This window comes from Mesoplodon densirostris, chromosome 10, assembly GCF_025265405.1.
Source record: "Mesoplodon densirostris isolate mMesDen1 chromosome 10, mMesDen1 primary haplotype, whole genome shotgun sequence".
Taxonomy (NCBI): domain Eukaryota; kingdom Metazoa; phylum Chordata; class Mammalia; order Artiodactyla; family Ziphiidae; genus Mesoplodon; species Mesoplodon densirostris.
In genome coordinates this window covers 42,982,837-42,999,934 of record NC_082670.1, presented here as the reverse complement: position 1 = coordinate 42,999,934, position 17,098 = coordinate 42,982,837, and the positions used below count along the sequence as shown (strand labels likewise).

The 17,098-nt window shown below is 36.7% G+C and overlaps 1 protein-coding gene across 3 annotated transcripts in view; it reads left to right on the top strand.

The window, feature by feature from the left end:
- Positions 1–17,098, top strand: part of HMGCLL1 (3-hydroxy-3-methylglutaryl-CoA lyase like 1) — a 136,224-nt gene that overhangs the window by 68,816 nt on the left and 50,310 nt on the right. For 2 of the 3 annotated variants that reach the window (XM_060110214.1, XM_060110213.1), the window contains 2 exons: positions 5,930–5,993; positions 10,292–10,480. In XM_060110214.1, the coding sequence (XP_059966197.1) occupies positions 5,930–5,993; positions 10,292–10,480 (253 nt within the window). The remainder of the gene's footprint in view (positions 1–5,929; positions 5,994–10,291; positions 10,481–17,098) is intronic. The other variant, XM_060110215.1, reaches the window with a different exon arrangement.

Below are 17,098 nucleotides of genomic sequence, written 5' to 3'. Positions count from 1 at the left end.
GTGGTTGACTCTTTACACTCCAAGTGTTTGTGATATTTATTCAAGGCTTTTACTCAGTCTTTTTGTTCCTTTATGCCAGGATGATTTGAGGAACATGGGCTAATTGTGGGAAGGTAGACCTGTGTAAGGCCTAACTGTAGGTTATTTTTCATGATTCAGTTCTGCTAGGTAAAGTTGTTAAAAACTTGAATGCTTCTGTTTTATCTTTTATCATGATTTTGCAGAATATTGATAAATGGCCTCAGCAAGCACAAATAAAAATAAAACAATTCACATTTCTAGCCAGAGTTTATTGTAATTTTAGTACAATTGGCTTTAATATAGTTGGTGATTCCTGTATTACCCTGTCATCCTATGTAATGTTGAAAACATGGTTCCAAGTCTGAACTCCCAAATATGTGCTGTCATCTCTGACTACAGAATTTAGAATGTTAAGAACCTAAATCTGGCTATACCTTGATTGTAAAGATTAGGAATTTCATAGGAAATTATTCAGAAGGTTAAACTGACATCTTTACTCACATATTTTTGCATTAAGTCATTCAAGAAATATTGTTTTATATAGTGTGCTCTCTTGTGATGCTATGTGTAATAATGAAAATAAAAAAGAAGCCTAACTTCGAAGAGTTCCCAGCAGACTGGGGATGTAATATGTATAGAGATAATTATTATATGGTCAAAAAAGACAAGTACTTTAAGAGACATGCAGATAAATCCTATGAAAGTTCAAATTAAGACTGCATTAAATTTCTCTGGAGTTATTTGTAGAAGCCTTCATGGAGGTGTCAATAATGTGAAATCATTAAAAATGGGTAAAAATATGGAAACATAATCAGAAATGATGGCCTCCTCAGGCAGGGTAGGAAATCTACAAAGAGCAAAGGCATAGTGAAGAGAAATCTCCAGAAATGTTTGGATAAGAGGAAGAAGTTTATATTTACTGTATAAGAGCTTTTGAGGCCATGAAATGCAAAAGAGGTAGAAAGATGAGGCCTCACAAATTGCTGAATTTGAATATCAAGTTTCTTCAGTAGACAATGGCAAGCCATTAAGGATTTTCAGAGTGTAAAAATATGCTCTAGGAATATTATTTTGGCAACAGATACTGGAGTGCAAATGAGGGAGTGGTGTGAGACTAGAGGCAAGGAGGGCACTTAGGTGACATCTGTGACCATCCTGGGGAGGGGCTTGGGTACTGTTCTGTCCATGTGGGCTGATGCTGGCAGAGCTCATATGCTCTAGAGCCTGGAGGGAAGAACCAGCCAATGCTGGTTAATGAACGTGTTCTCAAAGTTGACCTTCAAGTGATTTAGTGGCTGAAAATGACTGTATCTTTTTTTTTTAATGGCAGATGTGGGGTAAACAGGAATGAGCATCATTTTGGATATATTGAGCTTCATATGCCATGTGAATGTGTCAAGCAATCAATTTGTAATGTTCATAAGAATATTGGGAATTTGTTCCTGGAATTATCTGTGTAATAGTGAGAAAGAGAGAGACTATAGGGGACTGAGCTGATACAGAGACTCCCTTTTCTGTTCCCATTACAGACACATAAATATAACAACTTGTAAAACATATAGCCAAGCTCAGAAAAGAAAAGAAAGTCCTCAGATTTCATCAAAGAAAGTGTGGTAAGGATGCAGGCTGATGCCACTAACACATGGGGTTATCTATTCCAGATATAATCCCTGGTGGCTTGGAAATGAGATTTTAAAATCTATATGGGAAAAGATAGATGTTCTGCTAAGACTGGATTTGGAACTGAGTGTTTTTGGAGCCTGGAAGCACTTCCTTGCCAGTGCAAAGTCACTAAAATATGTGCCAGTGTTATGGGTTGTGGATTTATGACATATGAGTATTGTGGAAACCCAAACTGAGAAGTGAAGGTAGGCATTTGCCTGGTAACTGGTAGAGTCTGCAAGGCAAGAGAAAAAGGAAATTAGATATCCTTTATAGGAACATTAAAATAACTCAGGACTGTCACTTCAGGAACTTCTACAGAAACTGAAATCACCATGAAAAGGCACTAATGGTAAAAATTACAGGCCACATAAGGAAACAAAATATCCTAAGAAAAATAAGCAGAAGAAAAAGAAAAAGCAGGAGAATTTTCACTGAAAAGAAAGACATAGAATAACTTGAAAAGGATATTGTAAATTAATGCTTGACCTATTTATAAAGACAAAGGAAGAACATAATAAAAGAACAGGTCTTTATGGAAAAAAGAATGAAGATTTAAGGAAAAGAAATGGAAATGAAAAATACATGTGCTAAATAAAAACAATAATTGCATTGAACAGCAGATTACAGTTGAAGAGAGGATTAATGGTCTGGAAGTAGTATTTGAGGAAACTGCAGTCATGAAACACAGAAAGATAATAGAAATTTTGAAAGTGAAATTAAGAGAGAATGCCTAATAGAATTCCCAGAAGGAGAAAACAGGGAAAATAGGTATTTTGATGAACTAGTACTTTGATGATTTTCTAGAATAGAACAAAAGCATTAATGTTAATATTGAAGAAGTATAACAAGTCCTGACATACTCATTATAAAATGTAGAGTATTAGGTATAAACAGATAATCCTAAAACAGTAGAGAAAAAATTACTATAAAAATAAAGGAATTATCATTAGACAGAAAAATTCTCATCAGCAAAAATTGAGATGAGAAATAGTGAAATAATATGTTCAAAATGGCAAAAAAAACCACCCTGTCAACCTAGAGTTCCATACCTAACCAAACTATTATACATTGATACAAGTGAAATAAAGCCATTTGTTGACAAAGTAGTCTGCAAAAGTCTACCCTTGCTGAAAAAAATTACTAAAGGCTGTAGTCCAATAAAATGGACATTGAACAAGAAGGAAGGAATGAAAAGAAAAAAGAAATGGAGAGGTTGCAGGTCAGGGCTTCAGCCGAGTAGAAACTATTTGGAATAGGTCTATAAGAAATCAACCACCAGCCAATTAAAGATGGATAAATGTAGTGAATACTGTGGGTCCAATCAAAGATAGATGCTGTGGGGTAGCAGTGAGGAAATCCCTGAGATTAGATACTCTCACTGCTGTGTAACGTCACTTTTACATAAGGGTGTCAATCCAACAATCCAGGTGAGGAAGTATTGCTAATAGTTGAGTGGTTTTCAATTTTGGCAGCTTAATGGAACTTTGAAAATTATTTTAAAATAATTAATGGTTAGATTCTATTCCCTGAGATTCTGATTTAATTGATTTGGAGCGTGTCCTACCCACCAGTGTCTGTTTTATTTTTTAAGCTCCCTAGGTGATTCTGTACACCCAAGATTGAGAAGCATTGTAATAGATTGTCAGAGAAGATCAGAGGTCTAGAAACTGACTTCTGCCACCAGTCAAAGCAGACGTGGTAGCCTATTTTCATCATGAGGGAGGCCATTTCACACTCACAAAAATTCCTCACTTTTTACAAGTGGTTGGCAAGCTTTCTGTGTAAAGAGCCAGATAGTAATATTTTAGGTTTTGTGAGTCAGATGGTCTTTGATGCAACTACTATTCTGCTGCTATAATGCAAAATATCCATGGAATATATGTAAACAGATGGGCATGGCTTTGTTCCAATAAAATTTTTATTTGCAAAAGAGCCATGAGCAGGATTTGGTCTCTGGGACTTAGCTTGCCAACCTCTGCTTTCGAGTGTTAAAGTACAGTTAATGAACACAGTTAAGAACCATTGCATTCACTTTGCAGAAAGTAGCCACACATGTGAATAGGTTAAAGAAGGGTGGAGAAGAACATATGAAGATAACATGCAATGGAGAATGAAGACCATGCCAACCATAGACCAGGGAAGGACTCAGAGGGAAAACTCTAGTGAATTAAAATGCAAATGGAGAGAGTTAGGGTCATGGCATAAAGGGGTAGCTATAGCCAGGTTGTTACTTTTCAGTTAAGAGAATGCTAGAGAGGTTTGTTTGTTTTTTATTGTCTTATATTTGTTGGGGTTTTTTGCTTGTTTTTTTTTTTTTTTTTTTTTTTTTGCATTTAGAGGGATTGCATGTAAATGAATAGCTTGGACTTTCTTTTTAATCACATCTAGATAATTGGGGTTCAGAATAAATGTACTTCTCTTTTCAACACATTATCATCATTGTACATGAATTGATAAATAGCTAGTGGGAAGCAGCCGCATAGCACAGGGAGATCAGCTCGGTGCTTTGTGACCAATTAGAGGGGTGGGATAGGGAGGGTGGGAGGGAGGGAGATGCAAAAGGGAAGAGATATGGAAACATATGTATATGTATAACTGATTTACTTTGTTATAAAGCAGAAACTAACACACCATTGTAAAGCAATTATACTCCAATAAAGATGTTAAAAAAGAAAATCCTTTTTCATCCCTTGCCACCTTCTCCAGTACTATGTTCACATAAGAACAGTTTCTTTTCTGCATATCTTGAGTAAATTTATACAAATTATTTGAATATTAAGCTTAAATTATAGTGATTGAAAGAGCAGAGAGATGAGTTTCCTGTCCAACATAGGCTTTCAAATTTTACTTGACTTCATCTTCTTTTTCTCCTTCTTTGTCCTCATAACTGCTTGCCTGGCTTATGAAACTGCTTAGTTATTTTAATTCCAAAACCCAATTTTTATTCACATTTTAATACTTTCAAAATTTGGTTATATCTTAGGATCAATGAATATGTATTGAATTATTGAATCTATATTTCATGTTTTTACCCCAAAACCTGTTGTGAAATTAGTGTAGCTTCCAATTGACCGCATTTTTTTAAATTGAGGTATAGTTGATTTATAATGTTGTGTTAATTTCTGCTGTACAGCCAAGTGATTCAGTTACACATATATATACATTCAATCAAGGAAACATGGGATCATCTTTGCTAATGTTTTTGCCTCCATCTTTCCTTTGGCACCCACTTCCAGAATTTATGAAGAGTTGCATTTCTGGAAAACAAACCTGATCTTGTCATACAAATGTCTCAAAATAATTTTCAGGGATCTCAGAGTTTCAGCTCCATGGCACAGTATTCAAGGGCTTGCTATCTAAAGCCTTTCATATTCTGGCCCAAAGAACTGGGTTTCCAGCCTTCTTCCCCACAACCCCTCTCTCCCTCATGTGAATTGCTTCATTCCTGATGATCAGACACATGGTGCATTATTTTAATACAAGTGTTGTAAAATCTCTGAGAAAACTTTAATAAAATGGGATTGGTGTTGAGCTGAAAATAGCTAAAAGAGGCTTTTTCTAAAGTTTCATACTTTAAGATGGAAATGTATCATCATCCTTGCAAGAAAAGCTTGACTTTTTATATTAAATTGTTGAAGAAGCTTATGGAATATCTTTATTTGGAGTCTTTTAAACATAGACTAGACACTCTTCTGTTGGGGATGATTTTTAGGTACACCCATGAGAGATAAACAAGGTGAACTTTGAGGTTGTGTTCAATTCTGGGAGTTTGGGGGTGATTAATGACTGTATCTACGTGAGGCCAAAACATCCAGATGGAAATGAAGAGAGAAATTCAGTTTGTCATCTACATGCTTTCTATATGTTTCCAGAGACCTGGATATTTAACAGTTGAATGTATATACTTATTGAAATAAAACAATATATTTCACTGGTATTTTCTGCTTTGAATGTTCATGTATTGCTATAGTTTAAGCAACCTCACGAGATAAACACTTGTCTTATTCCCATCTGCCATCAAATAACATATATCAAATTGTAATTATTAGAAAAAATAAAATGTGAGTTAAATTGAAAGTGTTCCCAATTGTTTTTGTTTGGTCTGAGAATAATAATGAAGGAATAGAGTAAAATAAATTCTCTTGATGACTCTTTGGCTGTTTCTTCATTTTTATAAAATGGAAATTAGGAAATGGCTTATCCACCAGATGCATATTTATATGGTTCTGTATTTTAAATTTAGGTATGTATCCTGTGCCCTGGGCTGTCCATATGAAGGAAACATCACACCGCAGAAAGTAACAGAAGTAAGATATACACCTGGTTTTCTGGTTCATGGTAAAATGATGTGTATTATTTTTATAAGTGGGCTCTTTTTTCCTAATGTTTATTGCATTTGCACAACTAGACCAAGGAGAGCCATGGACTGGGAGGCATTTATTTGATCACTTAGCTAATAGTTTTATTTTAACGCTAAAGACTTAGATAGTGCCTATCACTGTCCAGAGTTAACATTTGATTCTTATCATATGGGTGTCCAAAGTTTGCGGGAATAAAAACACCTGATTTGTTTTTATGTGAATAGAACATATTGAGCAACCTTTCTACTTTCTATCTGAATTCTGGGGCAGTTTTTGCACATACACTCAGACTGCCTTGGTTGCTCAAGTAATGTCCTTTTGTTGTCTCCTGCGTATTTTGGCATTTGTATCAGAGTACATACTGCTTCCGTGTTTTTGTTCCTTTGAGATTCTATAGCTCTTTCTGCTGAGATTCAAGTTGCTATTATTCCAGAGCAATTTTACAGCAATTGATTATAGTCATTAAGGACCTACTTATTGAAGTTCATTTTCTACTTCCTGTTCCTTTTTCTTAATTGATACCAATGAATACAAAATGCTTGTCTTTGAAATTATATTAGACTCAGAAACTCATTTGTATATGAAATAGCATATTCTTGTGCACTTCTGTTAAGGTTAATTTTTGTAAGTTTAGGAATGTGGTGCTGAAGCAGTGAAGATGGGATTGTTAGAATATAGAACTTTAGACAGGATAAACTTTCAGTTTGGTTAAAGCCATTCCTGTTTTGTGTATTCATTTGAACTGCAGATGTTTCCAGTGAGAGATATACCATCATCTATTAATTAAGCAAGACAATTGCCCACAGAGGCAGATATATCAATACTATAAAATAATGAAACTTAAATATTAAAAAAAATTTATTGAAGTGTAGTTGATTTACAATGTTGCATTTAATTTCTGCTATATAGCAAAGTTACTCAGTTATACATATGTATTCTTTTTCATGTTCTTTTCCATTATGGTTTATCACAGGATATTGAATATAGTTCCCTGTGCTATACAGTAGGACCTTGTTGTTTATCCATCCTATGTATAATAGTTTGCATCTTTATGAAGCTGAAATTTTGCAGTCCTTCACTGGCACGGGGCCCTTCTAAGTCTCTGTTATTAATTTGTATTCACAACTATATATCCTTTTTTAAAAAATCAGTTTACTGTTTTTATTTTTTTTTAAATTTCTATTTATTTATTTATTTATTTATTTATTTATTTATTTATTGCTGTGTTGGGTCTTTTTTGCTTCACACGGGCTTTCTGTAGTTGCAGCGAGTGGGGGCTATTTTTCGTTGTGGTGCATGGGCTTCTGATTGCAGTGGCTTCTCTTGTTGTAGAGCATGGGCTCTAGGCGCGTGGGCTTCAGTAGCTGCAGCACGCAGCTTCAGTAGTTGTGGCTCACAGGCTCTAGAGCGCAGGCTCAGTAGTTGTGGTGCACGGGCTTAGCTGCTCCATGACATGTGGGATCTTCCCGGACCAGGGCTCGAACCCGTGTCCCCTGAATTGGCAGGCGGATTCTTAACCACTGTGCCCCCAGGGAAGTCCCTATATATTCTTTTCTTAAAGAACATTTCCAAAATAGTATAACTTCAGACTCTACAAAACCTGAATCCAACTCTGCCTGTACACCCACCCCTTGCTTTTCTTCCTTCTGGCTTGTGCCACCTCTGGACAGACCACACACTGTCTCAGGCTCTGCATTCCTGCTCCATAATATCCAGGGTGTTGCTGAAGAGAATCCTGGAACAGGCAGATTGGAAGCGTTAGGAATTCATGACCAGCGACCTTACCTGGTCTTCTGTTCCACACTACCCTGTGTGGAACAACTCCCTGTCTCCTTTCCAAAATGACTCTTGCAGACTGTGTTCCCTCTGTTGAAGCCTCTAGTCCTTCCTCTCGCTTACTCCCCTGTACATGCAACTGCAGAGCCCTTCCCACTGATACTCGAACATGTTCAAGCCTCTTCCATGTGAAAACTTCCTTAAGTCAGCATCCCTGGCTAGTTGTTGATGATCTATCTCCATCCTTCCACATCTACACTTCTTCAAAGGGCTGCCTGCAGCAGTGGTGCCCATCTACCCTTGTGCCACCAACTCTCCATCAGGCTCCAAAATGACATCTAGACCGTTCACTCCACTGAAATCCCTCTTTGTTAAGATCACTACTGAGCACCTGGGTCAAGAGTGTGAGATCCTATTCAGTCCTTGTCTTGACTTCTCAGCAGAATTGGGAGCTAGTGACCATCCCCTCCTTCTGGCCACTCTTGTAGCCCTTGGATTGCCTTGACCCCACACTTAGGATTTTCCTCCAGCCACTTGGATGGAAGCCTCATTCTTCTCTATGTGGCCATTAAGAAATTCCAACATTTAATAGGCAGTTTTGAGGTGATTAATCGCTCTATCTATGTGAGGCCAAAAACATACAGATGGAAATGAAGAGAGAAATTCAGTTAGTCATCTACATGCTTTCTATATGATTCCAAAGACCTGTATATTTAACAGTTGAATGTATGTACCTTTTTAAATAAAGGAGAAGAAAGAGGAGAATCAGCATTATGCTTTTTTTATCCAAGTTTCCATCCAATAATTGTCTCCTACCTGGACTAGGTAGCTCTTCTGAGTTCCCTTCAAACTATTTTTGATGTTGTATTGATACTGCCTTTCTGAAACATAAATTCCATTATGTCACCACTACTCCACATTCGGTCAAGGCTTTCTACTGCTCTTATGATAGACTCCTCAACCAAAATCCTAAACCCGGTCAGTTTTCAAGGTTGTGTGTACTCTTTGTATGCTCTGCCGCGGGCCTTCCTCCCCAGGTTTATGGAGCCCCATCCCCCCTTAGTTTTTGCTTTCTTGTCACATCTGTCCTTGGCATCTGACCTTCCTTCCTTTTTTTTTTCCTTTGGCCACACCCTGTGGCATGTGGGATTCTAGTTCCCCAACCAAGGATTTAACCCACAACCCCCTGCAGTGCAAGTGCAGAACCTCAACCACTGGACCACCAGGGAATTCCCATGACCTTCCTTCCTACTTGGAATCCCCTTAGTATTTGATATTTCAGCTGCCTGAAATTCCATCTGAATGTTCTTCTCACACCCTTCCTCTGCAACCTCTTCGACAAGTTAATGCTGACTTGATCTCAGGCTGTCATTGAGGCCCTTCCTGCTTGACAGATCTAGGTCAATTTCCTTTGCTACATGCTCTTAGAATCCTGTTTCTTTGTTCCAAAATTATTATGTTAGCTGTGTTTACACATTCCTGAGTGGAATTGATTAGCGTCTGTCCTCACTTGACTCCAAATTCCATAATACCTTGAGCCCGGACCCTTAACATCTGCATCGCCATCATATCCCAGCATCTAGGGCAGCACCTGATGTAAAATAAGCACCAAAGACACACATAAGGCGTGAGTTAAGGGGTGACCATGTGTCTGATTTTGCACAAAGTGATTTTTATATATTCTCATTTTCACAACCAAACATGTCAACACTCACTTCATCATTATTATTGTAATTTTGAAAAATTAAGTAGTAAGGCTTAGAAAACATGCTAAATAATGGTGTTTTATTGTTTGTATTTTACAGAATAGGGACTGAGGTTTCAAAAAGTTCATCTTCTGCCTGACTAGCATTTGTGGCAGCTGAGATTTCAATCCAGGCCTGTCTGATTCCAGAAGCCATGTCTTTGTCAACATACCATGCTGCCTTCATGAAAATTCATATTGCTCTTTGAAAGTAACATCAGTTATTTGGCTTGAAGGGAGCACAAAATTTACCGGACTCAAGAACCTATTTATGAGCTAGAAAATTTAAGCCAAAAATATGAAGTGTCTGTACCAATTACAAAGCTACTTCATTGACATCTCTTGACCACCTTGAGAAATACGAGTTCAAAAGTAAATTTTTGATGCTTCTGTTTGATTAAAGGGCTGAGAAAATAAGCCTCCCATAAATGAAATTGTAGTTTATAATTTCGTAAATGAACATGTAGCTACTTAGATAGATACGATTCTGAGGCAAACTTGAATATTAGAGAAAGATAATTACAGGAATGTCATTCAAAGTTTTATAGAATGCTTGGGATTTAATGAGCAAACAAAAGGACTAGAAAACTAAAATATACATTTTCCGTGGATATGCAAGTTATCTTAGTTGTGATGTTTACTTCTAGATGATGTTTGCTAAGGAACAACAGGGTTTGAGTGTGTTCATTTCCATTGTTTTACTAGCTGTCACTTTTCTTGATAGGTGTCTAAGAGATTGTATGGCATGGGCTGTTACGAGATTTCCCTGGGAGACACAATTGGAGTGGGAACTCCAGGAAGCATGAAGAGGATGTTGGAAAGTGTCATGAAAGAAATCCCACCCAGGGCTCTTGCTGTTCACTGTCATGACACATACGGACAAGCCTTAGCAAATATCCTTACGGCCCTTCAGGTATTTTGTATTATTTGTGTGTATGTGTAAAGGTGTGTATACTTATTTGCCATATAAACATATTAAGAGCTTTAGTGAGACAATGTTTATAAATTGCTGTGAATATAACATTTTTTTTTTTTGAGATTCAAGAGTTGATACTTATTGGGCATCCACAGTGTTCCAAGCCCTTTGTTCACCTCTTCCATGTACATTATTTCATTTAACCCTCACAGCAACCTTTGCAGTATACATAGCATTAACCTGTTACAGATCAAGAAACAGTATTTGGAGGTTATGTGACCTGCCCAAGATCACACAGCTACAAAGTGCTGGAGTTGAGACCAGAGACTGAGGCTCCCGACTCCATGCCAAGCCTTCTCTCCTAGTTTCCTAACATGCTGACCCAGTAAGAAATTGTTATTGTAGAAATATACAGTAATCGAACCATTGTTTGAACGCTGTGGTTAGGTTTACAATCAAGGGAGAACATTGAATAGCTATAACTTGGTTGGTAGAAAACTAGAAGGGAGGCAGTGTGATATGACAGAAGAAAAACTAGATTAAAAATCAAGAGACATTTAAACAGTACCTTACACATGACGTGCACTCAGGAAATATTTGTAAATTGCCCATGCTTTTCAGGGCAATTATGTCTCTTATTACTGTTCATTTGATTTGATAAAATCCCTGAATTTGTTCTTTTTAAAAGTATTAATCTTCTCAGAGCTATGTCTGCTTTTTTCAACTCCCACTTGCTCTCAGACTGAAAAGTTGATAGATTGAAAAATGATGGCATTTTTGAGGAGCGCAAAGCATGGAGATAGTAGCGTGTACTGTTGTAATCATGTAACTTATGCTCTTTTGGATAACTTGGTGCTCTGTGATGAGGAGATATGCTGAAATATAGACTATTTTGTTTAAGATGTCTTCCTAATGTTGGCAAGCATCCTTTTGAAAGAACCCCTGGTTTTTATCAAGTATATTCTGATCAAACACAAGACAGCTAGAAAGTTAGAGAATTAAGAATTGCTTATTACATTCTAATGACACCTCAGTTCTTTTTAATATATTTATTGAAAGGAATAGATATAAATTGCATTTTGAGGTATTTATTTTTAAATTTATGTTATTTCTTAAACTCGGCTAAAAATAGATTCACTGGATGTTCTTCGAGCCCAAGATTTTGACAACTAAAGATAAGAGTGTCTGAAAGCTTTTTGGTGAGGCTGAAAATCAATACATAAAGCTTAATGTCATCATCCTGCAGTGCACAGTTTTTTGACAGAAGTTAAAAAAACCTGTGAATATCAAGCCCCACAAGGGCTTATTTGGACTTTGTAACATATGTGCACAAATCCTTATTTGTCCTCTGGAAGCAGGCAAGGAACATTGTATTGAATTAGAAGAAAAAAATGATATCCCATGGACTTTGGGGCATTTTGACAATTTTCCTTCTCTATTCTAGTTTCTAAAACAATAGAGAACTAGGCATCACTTCAGGAGTCTGTGTTCAGCTGCAACTGTAACTTATTAAGTGTTCCTCACTAGCAAGTTCCTGGAGAGGTTTGTGTGTGTGTCAGTGTGTGTGTGTGTGTCTGTGTGTCTCTCTCATTTCTCATATGGATATATCCTGTAGATGGTAACACTTGAGTCATGTTTTATTCATGTAGCATATTTATTATATAATGAGTGATAGTTTAGGGTTTGGGATCGAGGGCTATAGTGCACATTCTGGGAACCCAAAGATCTGATTCTGGAAACTTTCTGCCTGTTGAAAATGCCCCATTGCAAAATATTGCTGTTACCCCATTGTGATTGTGACAGTTAAGGCTGTCTGAGGAAGTCAGATTTAAAATCAGATATAAAGAATGAGAAGAAAGGAACCTCAATAAGGGGTGTGTGTGTGTGTGTGTGTGTGTGTGCGTGCATTTGTGTGTGTGTATGGGCATCAATGTGTGAAAAGAATTTTCAAGCACATGAAACACCACTCGGGCAAAAGGCCTTGGAGAGGGAGGAGCATGTCCTAGGAGCTGAAAGACGACTATTGTATTCAGAGGGGAACCTGAGCTTTATAACATTCGCTGAATTAGATGAACTGCAGACTCTCCATTTACAAAGAGATGAGGACTGCAATTCTGGGGCATTTGCCCATCCATACTGTAACAGCAGTACGGGGTGGGGACAGGAAAGAACCCTGGGCCCAAGCAAGATGGGGAGCACAGGCCAGAACCTGTATAAGGCTGAGACCCCTCACCCCGCAAAAGAAAACACCACACCTTCAGTCAAAAAGGGTGAACCAGCAAAAACCACCTAACAGTGGGAGAAGGCGGCAAAGATATTTATTCTAATGGCCTTGGCTATGGGTGAAGGAGAAATACACAAGCCCCCTTTATATGTCATAACTTTTTGTTGACCCTGTTGTGAGTTTAGGGTTGAAATTCACATTGCTTGCAGAATGTGAAAGACACAAGCAGGCAAATTATTTTCAAATGGGTGTGAATTAGTAGCACCTACAGGTGTCAGGAAGAATATAAATCTTTCCAGAAGGAACGTATCTTCAATTTAAGCTGAATTATTTGTGTGTGTGTATACGTCTATGTGTGTATGTGTGTGTGTGTGTTTATGTCTCTCTGTGTGTGTATGCCTGTGTGTGTCCCTGTGTGTATGTGTGTATGCAAATGTGCGTATGCATGTGTGTGTACACATATATGTGTATTTGTATGTATGTGTCTATGTGTATCTGTATGTCTAGGTGTGTATGTGTATGTCTGTCGGGGAAGGGTGGATATTTTGCTCTTTGGCAGCTCCTGTACAAGTTAGCAGGAAACGTGTCCACAAGTATCTGTCATTGTGTTTTCTGTTCTTTTACTATGTGCACAAGCTCTAAGCATGTACGTGAGGCGGGAGGGAAGAAGGGAGGCGAGGGGCCTGGGAAAGGGCACTTGGAGTGTGGCGGTGTTGCATTGCCCAGACCTTGACTTGTAGTCACAGTGTAAGTGGGTGGAGGAGAGGGTAAGAGCAGCTTGTGTAAGAAGCAATATACAGCCCGAGTGGCCAGTTTAAATGAACAATTTAACGTTGAAGTTGTAGAGTTTGTGTTTGCTGCCATCCACTTTCAAACAGTTTCATCCACTTTCATCCAGTTTGATAAGCCAGTGCCAGTGTAAGAAAAAATATACACTTCTGCTCTCTTTGAAACTGTGTGTAGCTGAGACAGTCTGTAAATGTTTGGGAAGGTGTATGCTCACACAGACAGTGGAGCATTGTCTTGGAATGTCTTTGCAGACATATGTGTACTGGTTGGTCCCTGGAAACGCTGAGTGAGGCAGAGTCCTCCAGGGCCCCTTCCCAATAAAAGCAGCAGCAACAACAAAATAACCAGGATTACCTTGAGTGGAGGAGAAAAATTGTCTTAGGAAAAAAAAAAAAAAAAAAAACAACCAAACCTGCCAGTGTTTAAGTAGAAGGGAAATCAGAGAAAGTCCCACTTGGTTATGAACTAGGCTAACTCTGGCTTCAGGAAGCAGTGGCCATACTTCATTCCTTAAAATGGAATCTTTGAAGTGGCTTCTAGTCAGATTGCTGGTGCATGTGGAGTGGATATCATTTGTTTTAATTTAGGGGTTGGAAACAGTTTACAGTGCTCCAAACTGGAAGTTAAAATGATGGCAAGGAGACATGTAGTAGGTGGAAACTTGGCCATGATGGTAGGAAACAAATGAGAGTTATAAATGGAACATCTCCCTCAGTCTGGAAAGCACATACTAATAATGTAATAGAGGGATCATTCTTGGGTTCCCAGGTTTATTGTATTTTTTTATTACTTAAACATATGACTTATAGGGCTGTACATGGTAGTATGGGAGTCAAGAATTCATAATTATCAGATATTCTTTAATATAGAGAAATAATTGACACTATAGATTTGAGTGGGGGATATTTATAACCACCCAAACCCAAAAGAGCAAGAAAATGAGGTGACAAAGCGTACAGTATTTCAGTAATGGAAGAAACGTACATGGCCCAATATACTTGTCTTAATTTTTTATGTAAAAATTGAGTCTCACCCTTTTGCATATTCCCAAGTACCTAAGTAAAACACCAGTGAACAGATTACTTAATCTACTTAACCCTAAACAATTGCACAGTTTTTCTTCACTCAAATGATCTGAGTCTTCATAACTGGGTAAAAACAGAGTAAACAAATGAGTTCCAATATCACCAGTAACAGTACCACATTAACTGGTAGCAAAGAGAGTAGAACAGGCAATATTTAGCTTTCCCCTAAAGAAATACCATGTGCGTTTTTCTTCTCTTAAACTTAATAGACATTTAGCTAATGTGTCTTTCCTCATGATGTTTTCCATATGTTTAGTATTCTCTTTTAGAAAAACCAAATCATTTGCCTAATTTTTACAACAAAGCATTCATTTCTTTATATTGACTCTTGCTAAACCATGTTTAAATGCTACCAAACAATTTCCTCATGTCATTTGTTTTTGAGGTTCTCAAAGAAAATTTTTAGAATTCCAGATTCTCTTCTCAATTCTATACCTATAGAATGTGTACAATGATGTCTACGTCCTCAGATTTTACAAAACTGAGATGAGGTGCAGAGTTTCTAGAACATTTGTCTTGGTGAATGCATTTGGTTGATACTTCATACTATTACGGTCATTACAGTTAAAACTATTACTACTGCTGATATACTAATAGCAATAATATTATAACCTTTATTACTCAAGGAACCAGAAGCATAAAGCATTGTTTTGCAAATGTGTAAATTTGTAAATACATGCATTAGATATTATTCATTTATTCAACATCTATTAAAGAGCTAAATAGAAATCAGCGAGCAAGAAAGAAAACAAAAAGTTGAAAACTGGATGCTTCTACATAGGTTTTACAAAATGCATCACTAATTTATTCAACAAATATTCATTTTATCAGACACTGTTTTAGATGTTAGATTCAGATGTAAAATCTCTGAGGCAGTCCTGCTGTGGAGAAAACTGTTTTAGTTTAACTCAGTACCTCCAGAAGCTTTTTGAGTATGAAATAGTATTTCTGTTTTTGTTTGTTTTCCTGATTGTTTGCTTTTTGCTACACAATTAACTTTCTCCAGTACAGTATTATGTTGAAAATATTCTCAGGTGGGATGAGGTGTAAGTTATCATCGAAAAATAAATTAACTAACTAACACAATAATAAAATAAAACTAACACAATATTGTAAATCAACTATACTATCAAGTATTTAAAAACTACTTTTAAGACAAAAATAAGTAAATAAAAGAGAACAGGGAGTCCAGCAGAAGTTAATACCGTCCAATTTTTGAGTGCTTAAAAACAGGGCTTTGAGCCATAAATGTCAGTAAGAAAAGGTGAACAAAGTTCCTTTCTATTTTTTTTTTTTTTGCAAGTGGCTGGATTACTTATATCAGTGATAAAAATGAGAAAACGTGAATAATTTTGTTTTGTTTATCTCCAACATCTTTTTATTAATATAAACTTCTCTCTGATTTTGACTATAGGTAATCAGTCAGGTTTTTTTCCAGAGATAATATAACTTTTATCTATTTCTATATCCTCAGATATTGAAGGGGCAGTTAGAAAAAAACTCCTTCTGAGCTAGACGGCATTTTAAACGGGAATTCAAGTAATAAGTGTTTAAAAATAATACACGTGAATTTGATTCTAATATGCTAAATATTTAGCATAAGTATTTAATCTCTATGTAGTGGGTTACACTTAGATCATAAGCCTGAAACTCACCAAGAAAGAAGATGCCCCAAACGGCTTTGCCTCTCCCATGGTAATTAATCCATGCTGATCAGTTAGGCAAATGTTACAAAAATTGATTATTGTTAATGGGGATTAGGGCCAGGATATGATATGATTTTTCCTTTGACATAAGAGGTGGAAATTTCAGAACTCACTACATTTCGAGCACCTCTCTAATTCATTCTGTAAATATCTCATCCGATTGTTTTAATCTCGTTTTCAATATCTTATTTTCAATCAAGTACTTGTCACATCTTTCTTAGCACATGCGCCTTTAATTTGGAAATCTTGCTGTTTTGCTCTGTTGTTTGTATAGAAACACATTAAGCTTTTTGTTTTTTGAATATTGTTTCACGTTTTTTGTTCTTATTTTTTTCTCTCACAAAAATATCTATTTACAAGGAAACTTTATGAATATTTATACTCTTGCCCATTAATGTAACGTGACCCAGATTTTTTCCTTAAGAATATTGGCTTGAAATTGGTAGTTTGGTATTGAACATAAAGTACTATTCTCATAACTATTTTTTTGCCTATTGTAATGCAACCAATTCATGGTTGTAGGCTCACCACTAATAACAAAAACAAGTATGTGTATGTGCACGTGCACACACACACACACAATTAGAACTGCTAATAAACATCATAACCAAAATTCAAGAATGCTTTAGCTTTAATGTTTGAACAACTTTCTCATATGTTGCCACATATTCTAGTTCTGAGCCTGAATTAAGTGGGAGTGATCTACGCTATTAGCTCACACTGGTTCACTTTTATAAATTGTCACTTTAGAATACTGAACTTAATAGTATTAATAAAAGTTAGATTCAAGACTGAAAGATGACTGAGGATA